General features: G+C 61.3%; 2 protein-coding genes across 2 annotated transcripts in view; both read left to right on the top strand.

Moving 5' to 3' along the window:
* INCA1 (inhibitor of CDK, cyclin A1 interacting protein 1) overlaps window positions 1-20,527 on the top strand; it is a 222,711-nt gene that overhangs the window by 5,275 nt on the left and 196,909 nt on the right. The window lies entirely within an intron of this gene.
* On the top strand, window positions 4,000-19,332 carry RNF167 (ring finger protein 167). The gene is made up of 10 exons (XM_063137704.1): window positions 4,000-4,049; window positions 9,205-9,329; window positions 10,419-10,499; window positions 10,699-10,815; window positions 11,238-11,325; window positions 11,448-11,538; window positions 12,680-12,785; window positions 13,196-13,289; window positions 17,165-17,245; window positions 17,561-19,332. Exons 2-10 carry the CDS (start codon window positions 9,240-9,242, stop codon window positions 17,932-17,934), a joined length of 1,122 nt encoding a protein of 373 aa, XP_062993774.1. The 5' UTR covers window positions 4,000-4,049; window positions 9,205-9,239; the 3' UTR covers window positions 17,935-19,332.

Raw genomic sequence — 20,527 nt, 5'->3', positions numbered from 1 at the left:
TTTAATTCCCCAACCTTGTTGGCTGGGGATGGTGGGAGTTGCAGTCCAACGCATCTGGAGGGCACCAGCTAGGCACACCTGTGGCGGTGGCCCTCTTCTCTCCAGCACGGCCACAGGGGTGGCCCCGAGAAGGAAACCCCGCTGCCTTCACTGGCTGCCGGGTCCACGCTTGCAGAAGGGGAGCCATCACAGGGAAGCCCCTGCTGCCCCTGGCTGGGGAGCGTGAGGCGCATCCTCAACAACCTGCCTGCATGAGCTCTGAACATGCCAGCTCCCCAGCCGTGGCTCCCCAGCCGTGCACCTGGGCGGGGGAGCGTCTTCTAGGGCCCGTCCGCCAGGTGCGACAGCATTCCTGCCTCGCTCTTGGGGCCATTTCCACAGCCCCAGGCCTCCCGCCCTCAGCATTGCTTGGCGAGGGATCAGCCCGGGATCGTGGCAACAACGTGAGGGAATGGAAGGCAGGACGACACGCAGCCCTGGATGTGGGAGCCATCAAGTCCTGCGGAGAGGCCAGCAGCTCCGTGCCGCAGGGGCCCAGAGGCTGAGCACAGTCCTGGCTCCCCACACAACCAACCCCCCGCTGAAAACCCGAGTGCCGAAGCCCCACTTCAAGCTCTTTATCGGCAAGGCTAGCTGTAGATGTGCCAGAGCAAATAGTCGTCGTCCCCCCATCTGCTCCCCATGAGGCCTGGCTGCCAGGCCTCTCCACCACGGACGCCCTTTGCCTGCCCAGGCTCATTATGGCCACCTCCCCGTCAGCCAGGCAAACAGGGCCAGCCCCCAGCCCCCGGAAGGGCCCTTCTCCAAGGCTCCCTCTCGCTTCTGTGCAGTTCATCAGCAAAGGATGATCCAAAATTGATTACGGTCTTGAGCTCCTTTCCCTGGGAGGAAAAGCCCGGGACTATCCCATGTATGGGCGGGGGAAGGTGATGGCGGATTTGGGGGGTGGGCACAGAGTGGCAACACTAATCCCTTCATACTTGTGGGCTTCCTAGAAGCATTTGGTGGCCAATAAAACTGCCGGCATCCCTACGGCCTTCATACAACTCTATGGTGCGAGGAACAACATGTGCACTTCCGGTGGCCGTACTAACGAAAAGGTATCGCAGAGCTGGAAAAAGGGCAGGAAAAGGGGCAACTCAAGACAAAAAGGGGCTGGTGCCTCTCCCCTTGGGAAAAAGGGGAGACCTGATAGAGCTGTACAAAGTCATGCCTGAAGTGGGCAGGGAGGCATTTTCCTCCCTCGGCCATAATGCTGGAGCCCAACAGGATCCTGCCATGGTGCTGAATGGTGGGAGATTCAGGCCAGATCAAAGGCAGGACCTCGTGGCACAGCGCAGCGTTACAAGGTGGTGGAAGAAGCAGTGAGGGAGGAAGCAGCAGCCAGGCCCCTCTCCACCGTGCCTGGGTCCTGCTCCAGCTGAGAGCCCCCTCCCTCCTGCTACCAACTGTAACTGCTGAACTTTCCAACTAAGATTGTAGTGCCTGAGTTTGCTTTCCTTTCCCCCCTCCTCCTCCTCCCTCCCAATCCCCTTTCCTTTTGTGTCATGTCTTTTAGATTGTAAGCCTGTGGGCAGGGACTGTCAAGAAATACTTTTGTAAGCCGCCGTGAGAGCCTTTTTTGGCTGAATGGCGGCATAAAAAAATCCATAAATAAATAAATAATAAATAAATAAGCCCCTTCCACAAGGCGGCCTGGTAATGGCTGCCATCTTGGATGACTCAGAGGAGTGGGGGTTTTTTTTCCCAGCGATCTGTATGTTGCCTCCAATACCAGGGTCCAACTGCCTTTCAATGCAGTTGCTGGGGACATGAGCGGAGCGTGGAATTGCACTCGTGTCCTGCTTGCGGGCTTCCCATGGGGGGGGGGGAGTGAACAGGATGATGGGCTACAGAGGCCGAAAAGACCGTGTTCTGCCCCATGGACCTGGAGTGAGTGGGATCCCCTTCATAGGGGCTTCTCCTGATGTCTCCCACCCTCCAGCCCACACACGCACCCTGTCTTTGGCCACAGGAGAGAAGGCCTTTTCTGTGGTGACCCCCCACCCCCTAGTAATCTTTTAGGCACCAAGCAAAGTAGGTCTTCCTTCTTTTGCCCCGACCCCAATTTTCTTTTCTTTTAATCCAGCTCTTCCTAACCTGGCTGGGGATGCTGGGAGATGTAATCCCACCTGCTTTCTGGATGTTGGTGTGGATGTATTTTGGTAGGCCCAGTTTGTGAAGGTTTTCTGTATAGTTTTTTGATGTGATGCTGGTGACTGATGTGACTAACAGAATTATTCTAACCTTTTCCTGTTGCCATAGTTTTTTAACTTCCATAGCCAGTGGTGTATTTTTCTCTCTTTCCCTTTCCTATAACATTTTTGTCATTAGATATTGCTATGTTGATGAGGTAGGTGGTCTTTTTGTTTTTGTTTTGTTTTGGTCTATAATGTTATGTCTGGTCGGTTGCAAGGTATTGTCTTATCCATATGAACTGTTCTGTCCCAGTATATTTTATGATTTGCATTTTTAAAGATGGTTTCGGATGAATATGGTGTAGGTTGTTTGAATTTGATGGCCAGTTGTTTGTGAATTATTTTTGCAGCTGTGTTGTGTCTGTCTGTATAGTCCATTCCTGCCAGAATTTTACATCCTCCTGGTACATGGTCTATTATTTCTTGAGATCTATAACATTTCCTACTTGAATCTGTTGTTACACTGTTATCTTTTACGATGTATTTTTGGTAGTTCTTGGTTGCTATAACTTGATCCTGTATGGCTATTAGGAATCCTTCTGTTTCAGGAAATAGGTCGCCCTTCCTGAGCCATTCCTTAGATATCCTATTTCTTCAATTCTAAGACACACTTTTCCCCAATATAAACATCTTTAAAAATGGGGTGTGTCTTAGAATCGCGGGTGTGTTTCAGGGTTTTTTTTTTCTGTTGGTGGTACTGAAATTAGTGTGCGTCTTACAATCGATGGTGTCTTACAATCGAAGAAATACGGTGGTTCTTTGTTTATTTGTGGGTTCTGAATTATGTTGTAGTGATTCCCATGGAGTGCTTTTTGTGCCCCTGTTTTTGTTTTTTTCTCTGCAAGTGTGAGTGGTTGTCTTTGGTCTTCGTTTCGTAGTGCTAGGTTGAGTGGGGCGTAGTTTTTATCTGCTTTTACTATGGCTTTATGAATGGGGCTGTTTTTAGTGTGGAAGAATTCTCTGAGTGGCTTTATCTGTTTAGCACGGATGGTGTCAATGTCCAGAAGGCCTCTTCCTCCTTCTTTCCCGCGAGTTGTTATTCTTTCAGTGCGCGAGTTGGGACGGAGCAGGCGGTGAGTCCAGTACTCCGGAGTCTGTTTATTCCTTCGAGTTCAGTGTGTGACCAGTGTACGATTCCGAATGAGGATGTGAGGATGGGTAGCGCCGCGGAGCTGTGGACGGCTTTGAAAATGTCTTAAGAGTTGAGTTTGGACTTTAGGATTTGTGGCATTCTCAGTTGGGTTTTGACTGCGGAGTGGTTGATTCTCGTGTCTTGTTGGAATCCTAAATATTTGTATGTTTCATTTTCTTCCATGTTACGTCTCGTTACTTTTAGGGTTTCTTCTGTTTCTGCTTCTTTCCTTTTCACTCTTTCTATGTTGATGATGATGATGTTGTTGATGATGATGTTATTTCATTCCTCTCGGCTGCCTGGACCCGGCGGTGGAAGGAACTGCTGTGGGGCGCGGGGTGTGTGTGTGTGTGTGTGTGTGGCGCTCTCTCTCTCTCTCTCCCACCCTGGCTCCCCCCTGCCCTCCCCTCCCCCAGAGAACCCAGGCGTCCGGGAGTAGGCGGAGGGGCAGCGTAAGCCTTGGGCGGAGCAGCAGGAGGAGCTGCCCGGCCTGCCTCTCGCGAGATCTCCGGCCATGTTGCAGCGAAGGGGCTTGTAAACAGAAGGCAGCCCGCGGGGAGCTGCGCCCGCCCGTGACGCCCCCTCCTCCTCCTCCTCCTCTGCAAGCCCGCGGACGGGGCTCGGAGACAGCCCCCCCCCCCGGAGAGAGGCCCCGCCCCCAGCGCCGCCAGCCCGAGAAGGTGAGTGACCGAGGGGGGAGGAGGCCTTGAACACCATCCCTCCCTCCCCCGGATCTTCCTCCGTCTCCAGGACGCCTGGGTCCTCCGGAGGGAGGAGGGGTGGAGGGCCGGGGAAGGGTGTCCCTGGGTGGGTGGGTGGGAGGGGTCGTTGTGTCTTGCAATCTCAGCAGCCCCCCCCCGTCCCTGGAAGCCCCCCTCGGGGTTGGGGGCTGAGCTTGGCTGGCCGGGGGGGGGAGGGCCTCCCTGTCCCCCCCGCCCCCCTTTCCCGATGCGCACTTCCTTGGAGAGGCCGGGTGGGCGGGAGGGCAAGGGGGACGCTGGAGCCCGTGTATGGGTGGTGGTGGTGGGTTCACACAGGATCGGGGGAGCCTGGATCGAAGCTGTGGATGCGGCTCCTTGCGGGGGGGTCGGCTGTGCTCCCCTGGCCTCCCCCTGCGTGTTTTCCGGGCGGGGCTGGTCCTGCCTCTGCTTTCCTTGGACGAGGAGCTGTTGGGGGCGGGGGCGGGGAGGAGGCGTCTTCTTTGCCCCTCCTGGGGGGGGTGTCTTGCCCTTGGGGGCTGCCCCTGCCCCTCGGTCTGACAGTGAGGGCGCGGGCTGTGCCCCCTTCCCCCGCCCAGGGCTCCGTCACAGCCAAAGGCCAAACAGTCACCTTGCTTCCGCCTCCCCCCCCAGCTCCATCCAAGCCCCCCCCCCAAGATTCCTTCCTGGGCAGAGCTGGCCTGTCCCTTCTGGACGCCCAGTGGCGAGAGAGGCACGGGGTGCTGGAATGCGCGCGTCCCACAGGACGGCCTCGTTTCGCCTCCCTCTCATGCCACTAGTCCCTAAGGGGGAACCCCAGGAAGTCCCCTGTTTCGTGGCCGCCTCTCCTCCTGACAAGCGGTGCCCTTGCACTGGTTTAAGAGGAGGCCCCTCCATGCCCCCCCCCCAACAGCAGCCTGAGAGCACTGGCCGGTGGAATGGCGGCCTTCTGGTTCTGAGGGCAGAAGCGCCAACGCCTGGGCACCGCGGCCCTTTCGGGTGGGGACAGACGGGGCAGGGCCGCGCCTCGGGTCTTGAGGCTGTGAGCGGGGCAGGCCTGGCGCTTGGGCTCCTGGCCTCAGCCGTATCTCACTAGAGCCCTTGGTGAACGGGACACTTCATCGCAACCTTCCCCAACCTGGCGCCCTCCAGATGTGTTGGCCTGCAACTCTCATAATGAAGGGAGTGGAAGTAAGCCACGCCTGGCATGTCCCGGGTAAGGGGAGGCTGCCTTACAAAGTAAGGCAGTCTATCGGGTTGGACTCGATGGCCTTGTAGGTACCTTCCAACTCTGCTATTCTATGATTCTATGAAAGTCTCAGGAGGTTGAAAAGTCGTGTACATGCGGTTCGTTTCCAAGACATAGCAGCGCACTGGGCTGTCTCTGGGAATGAAACCACGCATATGTTATTTCAACATCCTGAGACTTCGTCGCTTTCTTCCACTGGATCATTTTGGACGTTCTCCAGTGTTTTGTTTTCCCCTTGCCTTGCAAAGCACAAGAGGGTAGGTCTCTGCCCCAAAGGGCTTGCAGTCTACAATTCCACACAAAGTGGGGCGGGGCAGAGCGGGGGAGGGGGTGGTATAGAGGCGCTGATAAACAGGGGAAGAGTCTGCCTGTACTCTGCCTGGAGGCACTTGGGCGTTGATTTGGGGGAAGGCCTGCTCTGTGCCCCTCTCCTGCAGAGCTCCAGGAACTTTGGAGGTACTTTGGCCGCCTTGCAATTTACTCAAGTCCTCGAGGGGACGAGTGGGTTGGGCCAAAGGCGTTGGAGAAAAGGTTGCTTTTGGAGAAGGGTTTGAAAGGGGGCGGGGGGGATTATGGACGGAGCTGTGTGTGGGAGCAGGGGGCTTTGAGGAGGGGGACGGGACGGGGGGGACTGGCTGTCCTGGGGCAACTCCCTGCTGCCATGTCTCCTTGTCACACCGTGCATCATGGGCTCACGTGTGCATCTATGCGCAGTTTGCAAAGGAAACACAGCGGCCATTGCGAGCAGCAGAAAAAGAGCAGGGGCCGGGAAGCGGATGCAGGGGAGGGTCACTGCTTGAGCCACGGAGCAGTTCAGGTGCACGGGGCCTGAGTGCGCCAAGAGCGCACGATGTGCTTTTGAGAGGCCAAACGCCCGGGGCCCTGCCTGGCTCCTTTGGTGGGCAGCAGCCGCTCGTTTCGCCCCACCACAGTGTCCGTGGGCCCGGCATTCTCCCGCTTGCTGGACTCTCCCGGGGGGGGGGGCGGCCCTGGGCCTGCGCACCCCTTCGTTGAGCCAAGGGTTGCTCTCTCATGTGGAACATCCGTGGAAGAGAAGTCCTGGAGATCGTTCAGTGCAGATAAAAGGGAGCTCTTAACGCCCTCCAGACGCCCTTTCAGCGCCAGCTTCTAAGCGGCGCAGGGGGGTTCCAGTCCGTGGGGTCTGGGGCAAGCAGTGGGACCGAAGGGTGCGAAATGGGGCTTCTGCGGACTTCGGCTGGGGCAGGACTGCAAAGCCCATCCTCCCTCCCTATTGGTTATGTCGGCTGGGGCTGATGGGTGTTGCAGTCCCAACAGCATCACCAGGGCCACACCTTCCCCACCGCTGGCTTGGACTATGTTGAGTTGACCGGAGGGTCCCCAGGGCAGCCGTTCCAGTAACTGTAGGCAGAGACCTCTTGGCTTCCGCCTCAGTGGCTGCAAAGGGCCCTTCCTTGGCCTCTTCGCCAGACTCTCCCCGCCCCACCCATCCCAGCCTTGACAGTTCCGCTCCTGGTGGTGGTGCTGACGCCTGCCCAGGACTTTGGCCTGGCCTTATCTAGTGAGAGCCCTGCACCCGTGAGCGAGCTTTGCTGGGCTCAGGCGGCTGGTTCAGCCACACAGGCCACCCACCGTAGGATCCATTACTGAGGACGGGAAGGCTGTGTTTGGAGTTGGGAGGGCCGGATTGGCTGGTGCCTGGGCATTGGTTTTTTTGGGTGGGTGGGCTGCTCTAACCTTCAGTGTGTGGCTTGGTTCACTTGTTTGAGCTACCTGGAACAATCTACCCTATAAACTCCTTTTGTGCAGTGCTCTAGGAACGCTGTGCCGGTTTCTTTCCTTAAGCATTCATATCCTGCCTCTGCTAAGAGGCTTATGATATGCCGAGACTTGTAACAGATATGCTTGAACACTGGGCTCTCCAACGTGACGCCCACAGAGACCTTCTCTTGGTGCCTGCCAGGTTCCTTGCTTCTCCTAATTTTTATGGTATTTCTTCAAGGTTTTTGTTTTTTTAAATAAGGAAAAAGAGCCACCTTAGGAGTCTGACATAGTGCAGAGTGAACGGCTGGTGCCATCCAGCGCCATGTTTATCTGAGTTCAAAAGACACTAAAAGGTTGGGGATCCCTGCTTTAACACAATAATATAAAAGCATCATAAAGACGTAAAACAAATACGAAGTTCACTAAGTTTATGACAGCAGCAGTAAAACGTCTCGATCCAGACCGAGAAAGATAAAACTCCAGTCCAGCATCAGCAATTAAAAGCAGACTGGAATAAAAAGGTCATTAAGGCCCGTTTTAAAAAGCAACCCAAGAAGGGGGGGGGGATGCACACCCTGTAGGAGCCACCTTGGAAAAGGCCTTGTGCCTGGGAAGAGGGTCTCTGCAGGCAGCCTTGGGGCCCAGGCAGGTTCATACAGAGGCAGGCCGGGCAGGCAGGGGGGGGCCTTCAAGCAACCTGGTCCCAAAGTGTTTAGGGCATTCAAAGTAGCCATCAGCTCTTTCCTGGGGTCTGGAGACACACCAGCGCAGGGCCCCAGAGTGCGGATTCTGTGGCCCCACAGCAGCTGAGGTGTTTTGCACATCCTGGGGCTTCCTGCGCCCATCCAGTGCGTGCCCACCGCTGCCCCTCCTTGTGGAAGGAGCACCTGGAAAGTGTGATGTGGCTCATTTTTATGTTAAAGCAAGAACCGAATTCAAAAGTGCGTGAGGAAATCTTGAGTAGCAAAATGGTGGCGGCCGAGGCGGGTTGGGCCTGCTTCTCTGCACCTGCAGAGCCGCCTTCTTCCCCCCCCCTTCATACCTGCTGTGGGGTTCTTCCCAGCCTGGTGCCCTCTGGATGTGTTGGACTACAATGCCCAGGGTCCTCAGCCAGCACGGCCATTGGCTGGGGATGTTGGGGGGGGGGTGTCCTAGCCCAGCATACTTGGAGGTGCAGCTTTGGGGAAGGGTGTTTTAGTGTACTGTATAACCACCATGGTGTTTTGTACGTCAGACAACCCTGCGAGGTGGGACGCCATCTTTCAGGGATGGGGAGCGGAGTCTGGGCAAGCTTCCGTGCTTGTCCACGTGAGCGCAGCTCCTCCTGCAGCCGAGGGAGGGAGGGAGGCCTGGCTGGCTGGTCTCTGTTTGATTTGCTCTTGTTGAGTGGCTGGAGTGGGCAGGCCTTTCCGCGTTGCCCGGAGGCCAGAGTTGAGGCGCTGAGGCCGGGGCTGGTGCCCGCCCCCCACCATCGGGAAAGCGTCTCGGTGCCTGGCAGAATGGGGCGGGCGGAGTTCCACAGATGCATTCCTAACGTTTCCGTCTCGCCCAATGGCCAGAGCTGCCCTCTGAGCAGTTCACAAAAGAGAAGGCAAAAGCCCAACCTACAAACTTTTCCGAGTTTAAAACGGAATTCAACCAGGGCGGGAGCTGCTTTAAAACGGTTTATAACGGTCTTGGCAACTGGGGTGGGTGGGCAGGCCACGCGCTCCACGGGCCGTTTCCAAACCGCCCTGTTCTGCTTGGTGTGGATCTGGCCCAGGAGTGCAAAGCTCCAGGAACTCACGAGTGCAATTCTTTAAATCAAAGGGCCTCAGCGGATAGAACGGTCTCCCCACCCACACCCACCCCTGGTGCTAAGGAGGCCGTAGCGTCAGGCCAGGCCAGGGCGTGGGCCGGGGGCTTTGTTGAAAGAGGCGCAGGGGGGGTGTCCCTGTTGATCAGTGCACCCTCGGGCTGTGGGCCAGGCAGCACTGCTTTCTCCAAGGAGAGGTGCCGGGGCTCAGTCCCGTTGCACAGCTGCACCCGCTCCCTGGTCCCTACAGGGAGGAGGCGGCACTTTGGACATGCCCAAGCGCCAGCTGTGCCCATTGGCTCTGCCCCCTGGGGCGCTGCCTGAGTCCCCCTCTTGTGTCTTTGCTGCAGGAGCTGCGTGCCGGACCCTCCGCCGGCTGGTCGCCATGAGGCGGGCTCCGCTCTCCGTCGGCGCTCTGCTCCTGCCGTTTTGCCTGCTCTTGGAACTCCCGGCTGCCAGGGGCTACATCCACGCCGTGAGTCAAGCAGCCCCCCCCCCCCCCGACACACACGTGCGCGTGGCCCTGGAGATGGACAGGCCTCTGGCCACCACAGCCCAGCCCCCCCACCCCCCAAAATGCCCTGAACGGGGTCTGGGGCTGCCTTGGGGGTGTACTGTTCTCATCTCTTCTGCACCCCCCCCCAGTGTTCCTGGGAGGCAAACGCCCAGCGGGAGAGCTCCACATGGCTGTGGGCCCGATTCACCGGCTGCTCCTGCTTGTGGCCAAGTAACTCCCGGAGCGTGGCCAATGGGCCATTTGCACGTACCTTTGGGTGGACGCTGCGGGTGTGCATGAGCCCGCCTTCCCCGACCAGAGGGGTGGCACTGCAGCTCCCATCATTCGCAGCCTGGGGATGATGGGAGTCACGCTCCCACCCCTCTGGAGGACATCCGGTCGGGGAAGGCGGCTCTTGCCACACGGGAGTGAAGGCCTGGCGGTCCCGGGGCGCCTGTGCCCGCTCCGGCCACACGGGGGCAATGGAGGCACGTTGCTGTCTCTCCCTGGGGCCTGGAGCGTGGCCACTGCGCCTCCCAGCCCTGTCTTTGGTCACAGGAGGCTTCTGTTGGGCTTGGCGCTGAGCGAGATGCACGCACCGCTCTGGAAAGAGCGGGGAAACGCTGCCCCAGAACGGACGGTCCCTTTGTCACTGCTTTGAGGAACCGGAGGGGGTGGGGTCTACTTGCACGTGGGGCAAGCGGCAGACGGGAGGACCCACGGCGTTTGGGTTTGGGTCAGCCGTTCTGAGCGGCCTGACCAAGTGAGCCAGGCTGCGTAAGACCAAGGAAGTTTTCCTCAAGCCCTTGAGTGGGGCTCCCCAATTCTTGGCTGGCCTTCCGTGGGAGCCAGACAGCCCGGTCCGGTGTTGCCCTGTGTGACACAAGCCACATGGCGTCCGGCGCCCCTCGCCCAGCCAATCACCCTTGCCAGAGGTCGCAAGGGCACTCGCCGTGGCGCGTGAAGTGGTGGGTTGCCATGCTGTCTGAGTGGCCAGTGGCCACGGCAGTGCACAGCCCGGGCTCAGCCCCCCTCAGCTTCGCTCACTCTCTATCCGCCCCCCTCCAGGTATCGGAGCACAACACCAGCATGGAGTTCAACGACCTGCCGGCCATGTTTGGAAATCCACTGCCACGTGAGGGACTCGTGGTGAGTATCTGGAGAGTGGGGGGGGAAGAGGGATGCCCCCCCGCTCCCCCCCCCTCCGCTCCTGACACTGCTGCCCTTTCCCCTCTGCTTGGGGCAGCCCCCTCCTCCTCCTCGGGCAGATCTGGGGTCCCATGAGTGAGTGAGGGGGGACAGCAGCTGACTGACCCTGCCCCCCCCCCCGGTGGTGTTTTGCCTGCAGGGCCTTCTGGTGGAAGCCAGGCCGGCCAATGCCTGCCAGGCCATCGAGGCGCCTCCAGCGAACGGCAGCGTCTTCATCGCCCTCATCCAGAGATTTGACTGCAGCTTCGACATCAAGGTGGGCTTTCGGGAAAGGGGCTCTGGGGCTTCTGCGGGACCCAGACGTTGTTGTCAATCTCCAGAGCCAGAAGGCCTGTTTGCACGTGCGGCTTCGGCCAAGACGTGGCACTGGCCCACGGCAGGGGCTCTGAAGCATTGAGCAGGGGGTTGGACTCGATGGCTTTGTAGGCCCCTTCCAACTCTGCTATTCTGTGATTCTATGAAGCACCTTCTCTGGCCGAGAGAGATCCCTCCCTGCCCTCCCCTGCTTGGGCTCGCAGAACGGAACGCTGCCGGGGCTTGAGAGCACTGGAACGTTCCGGGTGCAAAAGCAGCCTGAGCTGAAGGGCAGCGCTCCTGAGCACGTGCAGAGCTGCGGTTCCGGCTTCTGTGCCTAGCGGCCCCCCTGACCCCTCCCCTGTGTCTCTCCCCCTCCCTCAGGTGTACCACGCCCAGCGGGCTGGGTACCTGGCGGCCATCGTGCACAACGTGGGTTCGGACAGCCTGCTCAACATGGTGTGGGACGATGGTGAGTGAGGGGGAGCCGACGCTGCCTCGGGGCGGCCCAGCCCTCTCCCCCAGGCCTCCCGGGGTCCTCAGCTGACGCCCCCCCTCTCTCCTTCCTCCTTTCCCCCTCCCTGCCCTCTCCAGAGGCTCTCCACAAACGCATCGCCATCCCGTCCGTGTTCATCGGTGAGACGGCAGCCACGTACCTGCGCAGCCTCTTCAGTTACGAGAGAGGGTAGGAGCCACGGCGCAGCAGCGGGGCGGGGCGGGGCGGGGCGGGGCGGGGGGTCGGCTTCCCTGGCGCCCTGAGTCCCAGGGCGTGAAATGGATTCCCCAAAGACATTCAGACCCACAGCAGGTTTAATATTTACAGTCTGCTTCTCTGTTTAAAAAAAGAAAGAGAGGAAAAAGCAGCTTGCAACAGAATAAGAAACTATATCGAAATAAAAACAAAGTTAGAAATAACAAATCAACCACAGCAATGAAATGGAAGCGATTCAGATATTAGCAGGAGCGAGCGAGCGAAGTCCGGCAGGCGGCCCCTGAGAGTTGAACACAAGCCGGTTGTGCCTTAAAAGCCGACTGGGACCAGTGGCTTCTGCTGCATGTTGGTTTAAACTGGATACATGCCGTTGCCCAACTTGGGGTTTTGGGGAACAGGCAGAGATTCTTCTCTCCCTTCGGAGGGCCGAAGGCGGCCTGCCCAGGGCCTCCTGGCTTCCTGCGTGGCCAACGCGAGAAAGAGAGAATTGGTGGCATCTCTGGGCCCTGACGGAGCCTTTGCCCATTTCTCCCATGGGGGGAGGCCCTCCTCCTCTGCTGCCCCCTCCCTCAGGGTGTGGGGAGGAGCACACCGAGGCTGCCTCTGAAACAGACCCCCCCCCAAATACTTTCCCAAAGCCGCATGGAGTTCTTTTGGGAAGAACCCCCCTTCCCAGTGGGATGATGGAGTCCTGCCCGTTCCGTGGGACTGTGCCTCAATCCTAGGGTGGGGAGGGGGGTTTGCTGTCAGGTTTCCAGAACTATGGGTAAGCCTCCAATACTGGAGTGGGTGGGGGGGAGCTCAGCATCTTCTTTTTTAGGAATTGGCCCGTTTGCAGATCTCTCCTGGGAAATGGGAGGAGATCTCCCACGTTTTCCGGGCGTCTCCCGCCATGAGCTCCCAAGCTGGGACACGGATGTGTTGGGATAGGGCCCTTCTCATATCGGAGGGCCAGGCAGGGGGTCCCTGTGCAAGAAGGGGGGACGTGGTGGGAGATTTGGGAGCGGCAGCCCGAGCTCCAAGTGAAGGCGGCGTCCCCGGTTTCGATGGCCTGCCAGCCTCTGATCTCTTTCCTCCTTCTCCTCCTCCTCCTCCTCTCGCTCTTCCTCCTCAGAGGCCGAGTTACCTTGATTCCGGAGTACATCTTCCCCCTGGGCTATTACCTCATCCCTTTCACGGGGGTGGTCGGCATCGTTATTGCTGTGATGTGCACCATTCTGGTGAGTGGGGACCACACACACACACACACACCCAGTTCTAGCAGAGGGAGGGCCAGGAGCCCTGGTCAGGGTGGGGGCTGCCTTCTGGGGATTCACCTTTACCTCTCAGGTGAGACACCTGTCTGGAAGTGGGGCAGGGGGGGGAGAGCTGGGATTCCCCGGCTTCCTGCGCCTGGAGAGGAGGACGGCCTGGACGGAGGTGTATAGCCACTGCGCTGGCCTGGCAAGCAGACCCGGGCCGGGCACAGAAATGCAAACACCAGTTGGCCCCAATACGCTTCCCCGTTGATGCTAACGCCCGAAATGGGCCTGCAAAGCGGCCCCAGGAAGCCCCCCCCCGCCTGAAACCTGCTCAAGCTCTCTCTCCCTGTCTCCCCCCACCCCCACCCCCACCCCGGTCGGCTGAACAGATTGTGCGCTGCGTTCAGCATCGGAAGAGGATGAGGAGGAACCGTCTTTCAAAGGAGCAGCTGAAGAAGATCCCCGTGCACAAGTACAAGAAAGGTAACTGGGCCGAGGCAGCGGGCAGAGCTTTGCGAAGGCCTCCAGGACGTCCTGGGCAGGGTCGGGGGGTCGGGGGGCACCGCTCCTTCCTTGCTCCAGCGTCCCTGCTGGGCTGTTTGCCTCCCCAGCCCCCGGCACACCAACAGGTGACGAGGCCTCCCAGGTTCTGTGCCAAGAGCCTTCGTGTAGGAAAGAGGGGGTATTTGGCACTGAAGGAGGCCTTTTTAACGCAAAACACCCTGCTGCCTGAAGATTTGTGTTCAGCAGGAGCCCGGCGCACCCACAGGCAGGCGCCTCCCTCCCTGGTGGGGATTCATAGAATCATAGAACAGCAGAGTTGGAAGGGGCCTACAAGGCCATCCAGTCCAACCCCCTGCTCAATGCAGGAATCCACCCTAAAGCATCCCTGACAGAGGGTTGTCCAGCTGCCTCTTGAAGGCCTCTAGTATGGGAGAGCCCACCACCTCCCTAGGCCGCCACCCAGGCCTTGACCACCCCTCGCCTCAACGTCTGCCGCCTCCTCCTCCTCCTCCCTGGTCTTCCACTGTCTCACCGTTTGTCCGCTCACGTCCGTCCATCCAGCAGGCTGCTGCCCAAACCGCCCACCTGTCTGGTTGCCCCTGGGCCGGCGTCTGCCCTCGCTCAGGGCCTGCCGAGGCTCCCTGTCCACTCCTGCGTCCTGCGTGAGCAGCTCCCTCGCCTTCAAAACGGCCCACGGCTTCTCAGTTCCCCCTTCCCTCGCCCCTGTGGCTTTTGCCTTCCTCCGGCCACGCCCCTCTCTGACGGCCTCCCGGCCCCTGGAACGGTGCTGCCGTTTCCCCTCCTCCCTTGCGCCCCCCCCCCCCCGATGCCTGGAGCGGGTGGGAGGCTCCCGTGGCACCCACGTCCTGCTTGTGGGGCTCCCGTGGGCAGCCGCGGTGGGGACAGAATCCTGGACTAGACGGCCCCTGGGTCTGACCCAGCGTCAGGGCTCTTTTTAGGTGCCTGTGTGGTGCCTGTTGAGATTGTAAGCCCCTTGGGGCAGAGACCTGTCAGAGGTCACCTTTCAAGAGTGCCGTGCGCATAGGTGCTGCTGCTATGTGCATAGTAGTGCTGGATTGCACATGGGAGGGGGGGTGGGAGTGCCGGGGGGGGATTTGCTTTAGAACCCGGGTCGTGGCAGGAGAGAAGGGTGAGGGTCTCTCCCGGGGAGCGGTGGGGGGCTCCGAGGAGGGGGCTTTGAGTGGAGCCACAGGGGAGGGGACGCTGCTGCGGCTGCTGGGCGGAGGGGGGGCACAGCTGCTCCGGACGTTTCCAGGTCCCACCTTGGAGGCCCTGCAGGCCCCACTTCGCCCAGCAGAGGGTGCTGTGCCAGCCCCGCGCCACTTGGCGCCAAAGGCCCTCTCCCCTCCCCCTCCCTCCTTTCCCTTTTCAGGGGGGGAGGGGGGAGGGCAGCGGTTTGCTCGCCTTGAGAGTCCATCAACATTGGGTTTTGCCCCTTCTCCCCCTGGGTTGGGCAAGAGGAAGGGGAGTGTGTGTCTCCCTGAGAGAGCTCAGAGCACTATAGGAGCAATTAAAAATGGTAATGCAACACAGATGTAAACTAAGTCCCCCCCCCATCCTGCCCCCCCCCGCACTTAACTCCAGCAGCGCTGTCATTTCTCCGTTGCTGCTTCAGCCTCAGGGCCTCGGCTCTTGTTCCACAGGGATGAATGGGGGGGCCCCTCAGGAGTGAACCCGGGGCCCTTCCGAGTGCAAAGCAAGGGATGTGCAGCAGGGCCTTGGCTGGGGACGATGGGAGATGCAATCCACACATGGGAGGGCACCAGGGTGGTGGAGGCGGATGCAGGCAGGGGGATATTCTCCGCTGCCCCCGCCTTCCCCAGGCAGAGTGACCTGGGGGGGGGACAGCCCCCCCGTCCTTCCCACAGCCCCCGTCCTGCTCATCCCTCAGAGGCAGAGCACCGGATCCCTCTGAGCGGCAGCCATCCTGCTGTCTCCAGTGGGCGGGGGGGGGGCAGAAGCACAGCAGGGTTCAGCTCCCTTCTGGAACGAGGCTTCCCCCCCCCCGCCTCCCCCTTCCTCCTTGCCATCAGCCGAGAGGCCCTGAGTTGCTCCACTTCCCAGTTTGCTTCAGAGCTTTTGGCTCCCCCACCCCCACCCCCACCCCGGTTTCTATATTTCCTCTTCCCATGAGGTCTAGAAACTTGCACGGCCTGCCCCAATGCACGCCCCACTGCTGTTGGCGCTGCATCTTGCCCTAAGCACATGGGCAGGCGGGGGCAGGGGGAGGGCTCGGCTGCCCCCTGGACTCTGTGGGGCTGGAGGTTCAAAGGCGGGTCAGCCCGGCTCCACTCCTCTGCCCCCCTCTGGGGGGCCAGCAGTGCAGCGGCAGTGGCTCCGCCTCCCTCCCTGGGCCCACGCCGTGCGCTGACTAAGAGCGAGGAGGAAGCGGCTGTGCCGGCAGCGCCGCTGTTTGCCTTATAAGGCCGTGCGGAGGGCTGTTTTGCCGAGTTCCGCGAGCGCCCTGACCGCTTCCCTTCCCTTCCCAGCCGCTGTGCGGGGAGGCCGGCCCGGCCCGGCTTCCTGTTTCCACTGGGGCTGCCGAGAGGCCCACCGCGGAGGAGGAGGCGGCGGCGGCTGAGTCTGAGTCAGCCCAGCCCAGCCCAGCCCTGCTCGCACGCGCACGCCTGCCTGCCTGCCTGCCTGCCGGGCCGCATGGGGAGGGGTGCGGGGAGGCCCACGCCAGGACCAGCTCCTCCCGCTTCTTGGAGAGCAGCACTCCAGGCGGGAGGGACTACAGTTCCCAGCAGGCTTGGCTGGAGGGCCCTGTTGGGGCAGGGTGCCTCTGGGCCCCAGGCGGTACATGATTGAAAGGGCTCGAACCCACCCCCTTTCCATCCCGGGCTGCCGCACGGAGACTGTAAGCTCCTCGCGGGCAGGGGCCTTGTTGCTGTGCCTGTGCTTTGCCCGGCACCTGGTGCAGCCAAGAGCCGCCGCCTGGGCCTGGGTCCGGCCCGGCCCTCCTGCCTCCAGCGCCGGCTAGCCAAAGGCCTCCCCGGAGCTTGCAAGCAGCCTGGTCCGAGTGCGCTGCTACGGGGCTGCGCAGGTGCGCCAGAGGCCGCCTCGGGCCGGGCTGAGAGGTCTCGCCCTGCCGTTGCTTTAGGCGTTGGGTAACCCTCCCCACAACCTTGCGAGGGGGGGGCGCTTGAAAGGGAGGCGCGGGGGGGGGAGTAGGTGGCCTCTTGCACCTCCGTGGCGGGAGCAGGGATCCCAGCCTGCCTTCCACAGGTTCACAAAGTAAAGGCCCTGTTAAGTGGGACTGACTGACCCCCAGTCCACGCACGCCCCGTCTCATCAGCCGACTGCCACTCAAGAGGGCGCTTTGCGTGGCAGCAGGTTGGGGTGAAGCCCCTGGGCCCGGGGTGGCTCTTCCATGGACGTGGGTTACTGTGTGGAGGGGCGGGGTGGTCACGAACCCTCTGCCCCTTCAGAGTCAAGAGCAGGCGTGGCCGAGGGGGCCAATCCACAAGCGCTTCAAAGGCCCCCTCCCTCCCCCCCCAAAGTAAGACCCGTCTCGGTCGTGGGCAGGCCGTGTAATCTCTGAAGCAGCCCAGTCTGCATGGCCCATGGGCCTGTCTTGCAGGGCTGTTGTGAAGAGGGGCAGGGGGCTTCCCCCTACCCTTTCAGTAAGGGCTGGCTCATGGGAATCCTCGCCTGGGCCACGGAGCGACGCCCTGTGAACGGAACCCGATCGGGGGCAGCCTGGCTGGGGGCAGAACTCCGCTGCGCTGCTCCTCCAGATGGTGGGGGGGGGGGGCGGGAGGACGGTGGGGCAGGTGAGATTAAGGGGGCGCTGGCCGGGGGCTTCCCTCATTTGTCTCCTCTGCCCCCAGGGGACGAGTACGACGTCTGCGCCATCTGCCTGGAGGAGTACGAGGACGGAGACAGGCTGCGGATCCTGCCCTGCTCTCACGGTAAGGACCCCCCCCCCCCCGCCTGAGAGGCATCCGCCGGGCCTACTGGTTCTATGGGCTCAGGGCCGGGGCCGAGAGACGCTTGCACCCCCGGCAGGGCCTTGCTGCCTTGGCTCCCAGCATCCCTTGTGAAAAACCACCAGGCCTTCTGGGCCGTGGCGGGCTGCCCGCCCCGAGCCTCAGCCCCTGCCTTCTGTCGGGCGGGAATCGTGGTCCTGGTCCCATGTGGAGGCCTCCGTCACGCAGGCGAGGCGCAGGGGCCTGTTCGTGACTCAGAGGGGGCCCGTTCTCCCTTTCTCTTCCCGCCCTGCCCAGCCTATCACTGCAAGTGTGTGGATCCGTGGCTGACGCAGACCAAGAAGACCTGCCCGGTGTGCAAGCAGCGCGTGATCCGCGCCCCGGAGGACTCCGAATCGGAAGGCGAAGAAGGCGCCGACCGCCCCACGCCTTCCCGGGAGGAGGAGGAAGGGCAGCGGCCGCCAGAGGAGGAGGAAGAGGAGGAGGAGGAGGAGCGTGACTCGGAGCGCACCCCTTTGCTGCGCTCCTCACCCACGGTGGCGCTGGGGGCCCCTTCTTTCGGCAGCATGGCACGGTGCCCCCCCTCCAGCCCTCTCGGCCGCTTGGATGAGGGGAGGCAGGGGCACAGTCCACCCCACGGCCAAGGCTCATGGAGCCCCCTCATCGTCTAGACCCCCGCCCTCCGCCCCGCCCTTCACGGCTCCCCTGAAAGGGAGGAGTCGGGACAGATCTGCCCCTCTTGAAGGGAGAGGGAAGGGGCCCCTTTGCTTTTACCACTGAGCTTCCAATCTGTATTAACTTTTCAGACTTGTGGGGGGGGGCAGCGCGAGGGAGTAGCGGTTGCAGCCCCACTGGGGAGGCGTGGGGTCAGGACAGCTGCCGCCCGGCACTTGGCCCTTTGGGTGTATGTGTGTGGTGGTGAGGGGAACAGGATGTGAAAGTGCAGTGGCGTGGGGGGGGCAGGGGAGCAGCTGAGCCTGCAGGAGTCCCCCCCCCTCCGCTTGACGTCAGACTGACCTCCTGGGCTGAACCAGACGCAGACCGTGCCGGTGGTGCCGGAGCAGCCTGGCCCAGGCTGGGCCCTTTTGCATAGCACCCCCTCCCTCCCTCTCCCTGGGCCAGCGGAAGTGCCAGCCCCCTCCCCGAGCACAGGAAAGTTTGTAAGGGGGTCCCTGCCCCTCCCTGCAGACTGACATTAGTGGGCAACTGAGGCCGTGTTTCAGTTTATGTGGGGGGGGGGGAATGGATGCACTGGACATGGGTGCTGGAGCAAGTGGGGGGGGAGCAGGGAGGGGCCCTGAGTTTTCAAGAGGGGCGCCCGCTGTCCTCGTTCTTCTTCTCCCTCCCCCCCCTCCCGGAATGCCCACTCTCCCCTGCCTCTGCTGTGGGGCGGGGAACCCAGTTTCGCACAGCCATGTCAGCACCCCCCCTCTGTGTATGTGCGCCCTCCTCCTTCCTCTTGCCATGTCGCCCGTCTGTGTGCCAAGGGAGAAGGGGGGGCATCAGAGGCCCTGAGCTGCTGCACCGTGGAGCATGACCCGTGCAACTCCCCCGCCCCGGCTCACGCTTCCGTGGCCCCTTCTAAGGCAGCCTTCTGATTTCCAGAAAGGAACGGATTGGGCGGGCCACAGCAGCTGGTGGGGGGAGCCCCCCTTCTCTCCCCGCCCCCCCCCCGCCTGACATCATCATTCCTCACGGGCTGCTCCTTGCCCCGTTCCTCTTCCTTAGGGACTAACGCTGTGCTGCGCTGTGGGGGGGGGGTCTCGGGGCGACCGCGGGACCAAGGCTGGCGGCCCCCCCTCGCCTCTCCCAGCGCCGCCGCTTTGCCTTCTACTGAGCACCTTGGGGGGTTTTACTGTAAATGACTTTTATTTTTAACTGTACAGGTTATTGTAACAGAGCGGTTCTTGTGGGGGCGGGGGGGGGGGGCAATCCGCCCTAGGCTCCATGTGCCTTTCAAGGGCTCAGACGTGCCCATGGGCATGGGGGGGGGGCAGAGCGGTGAGGAGCACAGGGCCGGCTGGGTCCCGCGTAGCCCTTTTCGGCAGTCAATTAAAGAACGAGGTGGTTCAAAGTACTCTTTGTTGGGTTATTTTGTTCAGAAGATGGTGCTGGGAAGCCGTTACACCGACGATCAAAAGAAGGGCACGGCCATTAATTTTAAGGCGGCAACTAAGCGGGGGCATGAGAACCGCGCCTTTTCACGGGAGGAAAACGCGAGGGCCCACCGGGACTGTGGGACTTGGGTGGCGTGAAGGACGAAGGTCGGGGCTCCCTGCATGTCACCTCCGTACCGGAGGGAGCGGGCCGCCCTGGGCTGGTGGCAGGGGAGCCTGGGCAGGAGGGCCCCGCTGCTATCCCATCCTGCCTGAGGGACCCCCAGGGCGGCATCTCGCTGGGGCAAGGTCTGCACGACGCGCACGGACCACGCCTGGGGCCCAGGACACGTCTACACCAAGCAGGGTGAGCGGCAGAGTCCTGCCTGAGGGACCCCCAGGGCGGCATCTCGCTGGGGCAAGGTCTGCACGACGCGCACGGACCACGCCTGGGGCCCAGGACACGTCTACACCAAGCAGGGTGAGCGGCAGAGAGTGTGCATGTCCTGGGCCCCAACCGTGGTCCGTGCGCTTTGACGCCGCTACACCGCAGTCGTGCAGACCCTGCCTGAATAGACCGCTTTCGTGCCACTTTGACAGCTGTAGCCTGCTTGGTGCAGCTCTGGCCTGGGACGCCGGGCAGAGCGCAGGGCCGGAAAGGCCGCTGGTTGGCTTGGCCCCAGCATCTGCCTGGGCAGCCCCCAACCTGGAGCCCTCCAGCTGCGTGGGGCCGGCACCCCTCCTCCCACACACACACACACACATATTGATGGCAGCAGAGCGTTGCCTGCGGAACTCCGTGACAGCCAGGGCTGGGGAAGGTGGAAGTGGGCGAGTTGGGCTCCAGGGCCGTAAAGGCGGCGGCTGCGGTTCCCTCAAGCCCTCAAAGACGCCCAGCCTGAGTCACCCCCTTGACGATGTTTGCAGGCCGGGCAGAGCCCCGCCCAAGAGCTGGACTTTGTGCCGGGCTCAGCGCCCATGCCCCGCCTGAGAGCTCAGCCCCATGAGAGGAGAGTCCCGAGAGGCGGCATCACACCTGCGCTCCTGCCTGCAGGAGTGCAGTGGCTTCGGGGACCCAGGCAGGCCCCGTGGCTCTGACATGCGCGAGGTCCCAGCCTCCAGTCCTGTGAAGGAACGTGCTCCTTGGGCACAGCCCCGCAGCACAGCT

Source organism: Elgaria multicarinata, chromosome 11 (genome assembly GCF_023053635.1).
Source record: "Elgaria multicarinata webbii isolate HBS135686 ecotype San Diego chromosome 11, rElgMul1.1.pri, whole genome shotgun sequence".
NCBI lineage: Eukaryota > Metazoa > Chordata > Lepidosauria > Squamata > Anguidae > Elgaria > Elgaria multicarinata.
The sequence above is the reverse complement of the archived record's forward strand: the minus strand, read 5'-3'. Positions and strand labels throughout refer to the sequence as shown.